Here is a 9744-nt window from a genome sequence, read left to right as displayed (position 1 = left end):
TTGAAGCTTGTTCTAGGTAGCTACGCTGTTGTTGGCGATTTGTTTGAATTGATGGACTATGGTGGAATGTGGAGTAGGAGCTGGAAGTTCAAAAGCAGAGTTTAAAAGATCGGACAAAAGCCTATTGAGGGCTGCATCATTAATCCAGTCAGTAAGTGAATGGTCTAAGAGTTTGAGGAGTGATAGAAGTTATTCTCGAGCATTGACATTCAGCTCGAATGTAGGACCAGATGTAGAATGATCAAGGAGTATAGGGGTAGGAACATGCACTTTGTCTTCTTCGATAGCTTGGTTTATGAGGGAAACCAGGTTGGTCAAGGTGGTGGTTATAGGTTCGGTAGAAACACCTAAATTTCCAGATCCTTGACCAGGGGGAGTTTGAAATTCAGCTTGTTGGGGGAGGACTGGAGGCTCTTTGAGGAGAAGGAAAGGTTTCTTGGAATCTCGATGGAGAATCCGAATCAGGCCCAGTAGTCTCAGCAACTCGAGATGGGGAGTCAAAATCGGGGGCCGCTTGAAATTCAGATGAAGGTTCAGACTGAATGATTAGAGAGGTATGTTCAGCACTCAAAGTTTGCATTAGTGAGTGTTGGGTATGCTCTGTCGTTAAATCAACCACTTGTGTCCCAGTGGAAGGTGGAAACGCAATTTGGAGAGGCTGAACAGATCCTGTAACCTGGATTGATGAGTGAGATGTGGATTGTCTTATGTCTTGTTGTTGTTGTTGAGGTGGCTGATCAAGTGTCAGTGGTGAGGTGATTGATTGAGCAGCAGTAGTAGGCTGACATGCAAGGTACACAGTTATAAGTTAAGATTTATTCTAACTTAACTGAAATATTTGTAGAAATGATATAATGTTACCGGAATGGATCTTGTCCTTCGAATTAATTGAGGACCCGGATCCGAATTAGCTATATCCTCTGATTGTGAGGAAGCAGCAAGGATGTTCCGAATAGATTGCTCATTTTCATTAGAGCTCTCACTCGAGGGTTGCAACTGTAACTGATGAAAGATCGAAATTAGGAGTTATACAGTAAATGTGATTTTTGAAATATTTCAATTCGAAGTGCATGTATATAGGTAGAGAATAGTTACCCTTCTGGAAGTTCTTGTGGGAGTCCTTCGACTCTTTCGTTGCGGTTGTCGAGCGGAGGTTGTGGTGTCAGCTTTTCTTTTTTGAGTTCTTTTAGGAGAACCCTCAGCAGCAGGGGTTGTTCGAACAACTAAATGCTTGATTTCTTCTAAGGCATGATTGTACCTAGAGTAGTAAACAGTCTACCATTTGAAGCAAGATTTGGTGATATATGAACTTTGGTCATAAACGAGGTAGTTAAAAAACTCTCTGTTGTTGATTTTTCAAGAGGCAGGCATCAAGTTCTCTTTGTGAAGTCAGAGTGATATGGCAAAATGGCTTATTGTTTTGAGGGAGTGAAATTGGGACAGCTTGTGAGAAGCCCAATTGTCTGGTTGTGAAATGAGGAGCGTATATAGTCACTTTAAACCTTTCTTTTTTGTGTTGGGGTAGCCCTGTGGGAATTACTTGAACAGCCAGCAAATTTGCACAACTTCGATTTGCAAGTTCATTTTCTTCAGCATCATTTGGAAACAGTAAGCGCTCAAGCCACGCAGGACCACAATTTTGACGTAAAAAAAGGGGCAAAATTGAGCTTTTCATTGTAAAAGTCTTTACAAGTATGGAAGAGGGAGAAAATAGCCCAAAATTGGTCTTCATCCGATTGTGTGTCTGGAAAATTTGGCTTGCTAATCGGAGGCCTTCGATGTGCTGTTTATCAGTAGCACCACCCTCAGGCTATATCATATATTTGTCAAAAATGGCATTGAGCTATAGTTGGAGAAGCCAGAGAGGGCCGCCTGTGATGATTAAATAATTGTTTCAAAGACAATTTACAAACTGGCCAAGCTCTTCAAAAATATGCCATAGAAGAAGCTTGGCCAAATTGAGATTATTTCCTTCATGAAGCAGAGCAGCTAGAGGAAGAAAAAACTTTGACATCTAGACACTTCGGGAACAAAAAATAATTGCATTTAGTCAGTAGTACAGAAAGGCTACATATTCATCATCCGTAATGGCAGAGTTCTCTGCACCCATGTGGTGAGTAATGAAGTCACTATAAGAGGTCATGCGGGCAATGTTGTATTGTTGCCGGGGTTGCATGTCGGAAGTGAAATCTGGAGGACTGATTGGAAGTCCTGTAATAGCAGCTACGTCCAAAAGAGACATACCAATCATTCCACAAGGAAGGTGGAAATTGTTGGTAGTCCTATTCCAAAAGAAGGTTACGGCTCCAATCATCCAAGGGAGAGTTGAAGATGAGAAGTGGGAGAGTCTCAGAAGTTCTTGGATCTCAAGAGCCCCCCAAGCAGCACTTTTTGTGGGAGCCAGGCGTTCATACCAGGCTGTGAAGTCAGTCCCTCGAGGGTTAATCTTTGGGTTATTTCTAAAGGGTTTCTGGTTGATGAAGAGGGATATATCAAGATCTTGGTTGATCAACAAATCTTCCCCTTGAGCACTAGGGAAGAAAGGCAGTTTTTTGTTTGCTCTTTCTAGGTTTTCGATAGGTCCAATGAAATAATAGACATCTCCACCTATCGTGAAAGGAATTAGGATTCTGGGATCATTGATTTGAAGCTGTGGGTCGTCAATGACTTCATCATTGACTTGATTTAACACATGAAGAGCTGGAGGAGCTGGTGGTTCCACCATGGGGCCTTTACCATTGTCTTGGGCAGCAGCATGAGATGAAGAAGCAGCCGTCACAGAGCAAAGAGGAATGAAGATTGGAGAATGGAGGTTGTGTAAGAAAAATGGATGCGAGAGAAATCGAGAGAATAAAGGTTCGAGAAAGTCTACCAAAGGTGGAAGTGTCGAATTTAAAGGAAGTTTCACTGTAGCCATAATCGTAGATGGAGTTCAAAGAGAAAGGAGGTAACTTTGCGTAGAAGGCGAAGGGGTGGAGAGAGAAAGCACAAGTCACGGGAAACATGTCGAACGGGTCAGTATTAATGGGAAAGTTAAATGGTAATTATTACTGATTTAGGAGGTTAATGTTTGAATTAGGATTAAGTGTTTCACTTTCCAAGAAGTGATTTTGAAAGAAAACACATTAATCCTAGGGGACAATTTGTTAGTCGGAAAATATCTTCGACTAGGATAAGCTAGTTCAAGATATTGAAGAGATGTTAGGGGAGAACAAAGGTCGAAAAGGGCGCACGTGCAGGCATTAATCGAGAGTTACTCGACACAGACTCGATTCGAATTCCTTATTGAATCGACCTAGCATAGTCGAGCAAGCATTCGAGTAAGAAATCGAATAGTTGCTCGAATAGAGAATCGAGCGGTTACGCTAAGTTGAGAAGTTGAAGGCTTTATCCGAATGAGGAATTTATGGGCAACGTCTATAGGCAGAAGAGTAGGAACGGTTACCTAAGAATCCGCACACAAGGCAATATCGTGTGATTAGGGGTCGGTTATAGATGTGGGTTATAAAGATTAGGAAGTTTTAAGAAATAAGGGTTGGAATTTTACTTCAGAAATTACTCACGCACACTCACATCTCAACGACTTTCTGAGTCTGCTTCGAGTGAAATTTCTATAGGGTTCCTTCCACTTGTCTTTATTTTTCCATTTACAATTTCTGTAAAACTTTACTTTTCCCGTCCAATTTATCTTTCAAGCACCATTTAATTTCCTTGTCAGATTTACATTCCAGCACCTTTAATTTTCATGTCAAAAGTCCTTTGATCCAATCGAAGGCATTTTACTGCTTTGTTTAAATTTCAATGCAAATTTTTTTTATTTCAGTCAATTTACTTTTCGAATGCTTTGTTGTTCACTTCCTTCATTCTTTTACAAATTTTAATTTACTTTTTATTTCTATACTCGTCTAATTTAAGACACTTTGATGCACTTATAGAAAATTGGTACCTGCAAAGAGGAGTAGGTTTTGCTCCCAGATTATTAGATATCGAACCACCATCAATTTGCTAAAAATCAACAAAACAGGTAGTTTATGTGGTGCATTAATCCAAATTTCTAGCAAGTTAAATTATTTAGTTATATACTTATATTTTAGATTAGTATTTCAATTCATTGTATGAGTAAAAAATAGTGCACATTTTGAAGTTTTCTTTCTTTTTGGTTCTAACTTTTATTTTTATTTTATTTAATGTGTTAAAAGTTTATCATACTATACAATAACTAAAGTTAACCTAAATCTTATGAATAAATAGTGATTTCTCAATTATTTGAATATTAGTGTTTGTATATTAAATATTTTTATTATTATTCAAACTTTTCCACTTTAATAGATCATGAAATCCGTGAAAATTAATCTTTTACTAAAATTAGTTAGTTTAGACAAAGTTATAAATTAAAACCTATTGATCCATATTTATCACACTATAATTATAATAATAATAATAATAATAATAATAATAATAATAATAATAATAATAATAATAATATAATAAATAGAAAATACAATATATATTTCTTTTATTTGTACTTGATTTAGTACTGTTATTTTTTAGAATTATGTCAATTTAATTTCACCTCCAAAACTTTTTTTTTATTTCCCAACAACGTAACACAAATAATACAAATAATAATAAAGTAAAATTTCTTTTAAGATCGATTTATCTTACTATTTTGTATAGGCAAAACATTAATGACAAATAGTTATTTTCAGCTTAGGTTATTTCTTTCTTTCTTTTTAAACTAGTAGAATCTAGTATTGTTTAAGAATAAACTAAGCGTAATAATAATAATTATACATTTATGTTTGTGATTGCAAATGCAAATTCAGGTGTTCCAATTCAAACATATTTGGTAACAAAAAAATTTAACCAAAATTAGTTAAAATTTATTTTGTTTAGTATTCATTAATTATTGCAGTAATTAATGAATACTAAATAAGATTTAATAAATGTTAAATAAGGTAAGTTTTTATTTTTTTCCCTAGCATTACCAATAACTATAAGAGAAAATGTTTGATAATCAAAATAACAAAAAAATGTTTGGTCACAAAAAAAAATTTAGCTAAAATAATCGTAATTTATTTTATTTAGTATTTATTAATTATTGTAATAATTAATAAATATTAAATAAGAGAAGTTTTGGTTATTTTTTTTGTCTTCCTAATATTATCGGCTCACATTCAATCAATTTGATTTGTTTGATGTAAAGTCCTATATACTATTGGAGATCTTGATTAGGAAAGAAACAAATAGATCGACAAAAATGTAAAACCATTGAAATTTTTTTAAACTTGTATGTTGGAATCTAATTTATTTTTCGTAACATGTTGCGAGGCACAGCACAATCGCAAGACCCTATCCTCTATTTGTTTCCATATTCATCTTCAATGGAAATAGGCAACCATAGCAATTAGCTTCCTAATGATATTGTATTGAGAATTCTAGCAAAATTATCTGTTAAATCTTTGAAGCGATTTAGTTGCGTACAGAAGTCTTGGCTAAATTTACTTGAGAATTCTGATTTCAAGAGCGTGTACTACGAAAATTTAAAATCTAAATCTGCTTATTCATCGTCTCTCCTTCTATGGAGAGAATATGATGATAGAAGTGATGGACACGTTCGTGAATATGATGACGGAAATGATGGAGACGATTTCAATGACGGAAATGATGGAGACGATTTCAATGATGGAAGTGATGGAGACAACTTTGATGACGGAAGTGATGGAGACGATTTCGATGACGAAAGTGTAGAACACGTCGTCCATCATCAATATGATGTGCATTTACTTTCTGGAGAGAGGTATGAAAACATGGTTACATTAATTTTGCCAAGTCTGTTTGAGGAGTATATTCCCGGCACTATTGCAGACTGTGTTAATGGTATCATATGCCACTATGAACAATCTGATTATGTTGTAAAAATTGGTCTTTGAAACCCTAAAACCGATGAGCATAAAATTATTCCTCCGTGTGTTATTCCTGGAGAGCAGATGTTTAATCCGTGTGTAAGTGTTGGATTTGGTTATGATAATGTCAATGATGACCACAAAGTTATTCAATGTGTATATTACGTTCAACATACATTTTACTGTGATGATTATGGTCCATCAATTTGGCAAATTTATAGTCTAAAAAGTAATTGTTGGAAGAAACTTGAGCTTTTTGACATAGAAATAGACCAATATTTACATCAAGGTTTTGTAAGGTACTTGAATGGAGTATGGCACTGGAGGGGTAGGGAGTATTGGAAAAGGGGTTGGCGCAACGGAGAAGAGGTAATTGTGTCATTTAACCTCAGCACTAAAACGTTTCAAACTACATCGATTGCTTGGCTGCAAAGTAATTATGGTCGCTTCCTTACCAGAGCATTGGTAGTGCTCAACGAGTCTCTTGCTCTGATATCCTCTTTTGTTGAGAATAGTCGGATTGAAATATTCATTTTGGGTGAAGTTGGTGTAGAAGAATCTTGGGTGAAGCTTTTCACAATTGGACCCTTTCTAAAAGTTGATCTTCTAATGGAAATAGGCAACAAATGTGATGTAATATTTTATATCAGAAGCTATAACGATGAATTGGCTTCTTTTGATGTCATCACAAGCAAAGTAGCTCACAATATTGGTATCAAAGCAGGTAAGTTTGGTACATGGATTTACAAAGAAAACCTCTTCTCTTTCACCACAGGAATTAATTGATTAGTAAATATACGAATCATATGTTATTCTTGTATGTTATAATAACACCAATTCATTAATAAGCCTCCTCTCTTTGTGCACGTGTAATATTTGATTCAAATTAAAAGTTTGCTGCTGTTGTTAATATTATTTATTTATATCTAGGGAATCAATAATTGAACCTTATTTTTTACACAACAACAACAACAACAACAACAACAACAACAACAACAATAATAATAATAATTGTGTAAAAAAATATCATAAGGGTATTTTAATAGCAATGACCAATTTAAAATATTGAACTTGATTAAACTTAGTGAAATTACAAGGTCCATGTCTTTTTCCATTGCTTTGACAAAAAATAACTATTGCGTATTTTGTCTATTAGATTTAGCCAATCAATCATTAATTAAGATGTCAAGGTCTTTATCTATAAATCACAAAAATAATTAATAATTAATTTATTAAATATCAAGATAAATGAAAATGGATAAAGTCTAATTAATATATTCAACAGGCTTACTTGAAATTTATTGCTTGAACAAGATAATGGACAAGGATAAGGCGCATTTCTAGGCCACAAACCATATATTAAGAAATTCAGCTTGGAGAGCTGTGTTGTCAGTTTTCCAGGTGTAAAGATATGCAGAAATGATATGTCGGCTATTGTTAGACCTGTTTAAAAAATTGATAGCCACTATTAGTAGGATGAGATGAAGAAGCAAATACTATAATATGAAAAATAATGAAGACTAACTACTTCGTTATGAAAATTTAAAGGGTTGGAGATAAAGATTGATGGTTATATCCCCTATATAGAGCATTAGCATTAACCCACCAGACCAAGGTAATTTATCTAAAGAATTGAATATGCAAACACTATTTTTTATTCATATATCAATCATATATAAGAAATAAGAAAGGGCTTAATTATAACCTGCAAAAAGGAGAATATAGAAGCTACTTTTAGGAGTATAGTTTTCCATCAAACCACACCGAATGAGAAGATTATCACTCAACCACTTCAAATTGATTGCAATTTTTAGGAGTTTAACAATGAAGCATGTGTTTGACAATATTTGGCAAGAAGTGGTGCCACCAAGAGTAGAAATATTGTTGTGGTTCGTGATTTTAGGAGCCTTAAATACAAAGGATGTCCTCTTAAGGAGATGTATCATAAATCAAAGTGATGAAATGTGTGTGATGTGTAGTGATAAACTAGAGACGATGAACCATTTGTTCTTGCACTGTAAGTATACTCTAAATATATGGTGGCAAACGTTGTGTTGGGAAATATATGTTGGGTAGGTAGTAGGGAGGTAAAAACTTAGTTTGAATGTTAGATGTCTCATAATGTAGATAAACGAAAAAAAAAAAGAATGGATACTTTATTTTTTTTTAGTATTATATGGATTGTATGAAGGTGTAGAAGTGATATTTGAAAAAAAAAATAATACCTTAAAATAGTGCATGGGAATAGGAAATGGTGGTGCAATGGAAAAGAAGGAAAACAAGATTAAGATTGATAGCTTGATGAGATTTGAGAAAAAAGTGGAGAGAAAATGGATATGGTGGCAATGTGTCAAATATATGTCCAATACTAATATGTATGCAATTGGAGGATATGTAACAAAGTATGCTGGTCAAGTGGAATGTTATATGGAAAATCTTGTATCTGAATGTTCAAGAGGTGAGACGTTACTTAAACGTATGCAAGGAGCAACATAATTTTTACTTGAGAAGTTTAGCGCAGGAGAAGAAGAGTTGAAAATGATCATTGATTATAAAGCTATTGTTGACTGGATTAAAGGAAAAGAAGAAACAAACTGGAACTAAGGTTCTTGAGAAATAAAACAAAGTGCATGGAACATTTGTTTCATATTATTCATCTTGAATATAAGGTGGAGGGGTGCTTTAAGAAAGAAGCAAGTGGGAACAAATGGTGACAGACAACATCGGAAGCGTGGGAAACATGGAGTGATGTCCAACATTGATGCATTACTTGACTTGAATTATATTAGATGATCTTTTTTGTGTTTTCGATATGTACGATGATATATTATTGTAGTACAGGTATTTATGGAAGAGGTTGGCATATAAGTGGCTAATTGTGTAAGACCCAGAACCTTTGAAAAGTCTTATTATGATCAAGTCTCAAATCATATATTTATTTATAGCCTTAATTTCAGAAATTGTTTTATTAAAGACAATTAAGGCAAGTTTTGATTTATTGAATTTGAGATGATTATTGGATTATTTTCTATATTTAAATTATAAAGTTGGCAGTTATGAAATAATAAGGATTTTATATGATTTGGATTAGATAAGTAATATTTTAAATATTAATACTGCTATTTTGGAAAATGAAGGAATTAAGTATATTATTTCTAATTATTTGACTTGGGCATTTTATTGAAAGTAATTTGTAAAAAAATTGATGAGAAAATGGTATTTTTCTATATGCAAGTAGTGTTGGATTTAATTTGGGTTTCAATTACTATATCATTCCCAATTTTATGTGAAATTACAAAATTACCCTTGTACCTAATTTTACCCTAATCCTAAAATTCAACACACACAACCCTAACCCTGGAACCCTACCCGGTTACCCGGTTTCCTGAAACACACATACTCCCTAATACTACAGCAGCAACAGCTGAAAGATGAAGGAACGAAGAATGAAAGGGTTAGGGGGAGAAGGAGGAAAGGCGGCGCGGTGGGTGTCTCTGCCACCGTCGCCGCCGTTCCTATTAGAGGAGAAGGGAGATCTGAGAGGGCGAGGAACAGATCCGAGAGGGGAGGAGGGCGACGCAGCTGCTGAGCCCGTCACCGTGCCGATCATCTTCCTCGCCGCCAGTGCCGTCGTTGTCACCATTGATGGAGGAGAGAGGGGAGAGCGCTCGCGAGGAGTCCCTGCAGAAGCCACCGCCGTGCATCCTCATGCTGTCGCTGGAGATCTGGACGTTGTCGCCGATCATCCTTGCACCGCGTCAGAGGCTGAACCGCGACCTGAAGAGAGCGCGAGCCATAGCCACCGACGGAGAAGAAGGAAACGCGAGCTAGAGGAGCT

At 35.3% G+C, this 9744-nt stretch overlaps 1 protein-coding gene across 1 annotated transcript; it reads left to right on the top strand.

Moving 5' to 3' along the window:
• The first annotated feature begins 5990 nt into the window (after nucleotides 1-5990).
• Nucleotides 5991-7250, top strand: LOC130981138 (F-box protein CPR1-like). The gene is made up of 2 exons (XM_057904760.1): nucleotides 5991-6630; nucleotides 7192-7250. The coding sequence occupies exons 1-2, from the start codon at nucleotides 5991-5993 to the stop codon at nucleotides 7248-7250; spliced, it is 699 nt and encodes a 232-aa protein (XP_057760743.1).
• The last annotated feature ends 2494 nt before the right edge of the window (nucleotides 7251-9744 follow it).

This window comes from Arachis stenosperma, chromosome 5 (genome assembly GCF_014773155.1).
Source record: "Arachis stenosperma cultivar V10309 chromosome 5, arast.V10309.gnm1.PFL2, whole genome shotgun sequence".
NCBI lineage: Eukaryota > Viridiplantae > Streptophyta > Magnoliopsida > Fabales > Fabaceae > Arachis > Arachis stenosperma.
Note: the sequence above shows the minus strand (reverse complement) of the source record. Positions and strands in the feature narration are given on the sequence as shown.

Bases quoted from the DNA above. Each gene is read 5' to 3' on its own strand.
- LOC130981138 (XM_057904760.1), top strand. From the start codon at position 5,991: ATGTTTAATCCGTGTGTAAGTGTTGGATTTGGTTATGATAATGTCAAT. The intron at 6,631-7,191 runs GTAAGTTTGGTA...TATATTCAACAG, and splicing joins CAATATTGGTATCAAAGCAG to GCTTACTTGAAATTTATTGC.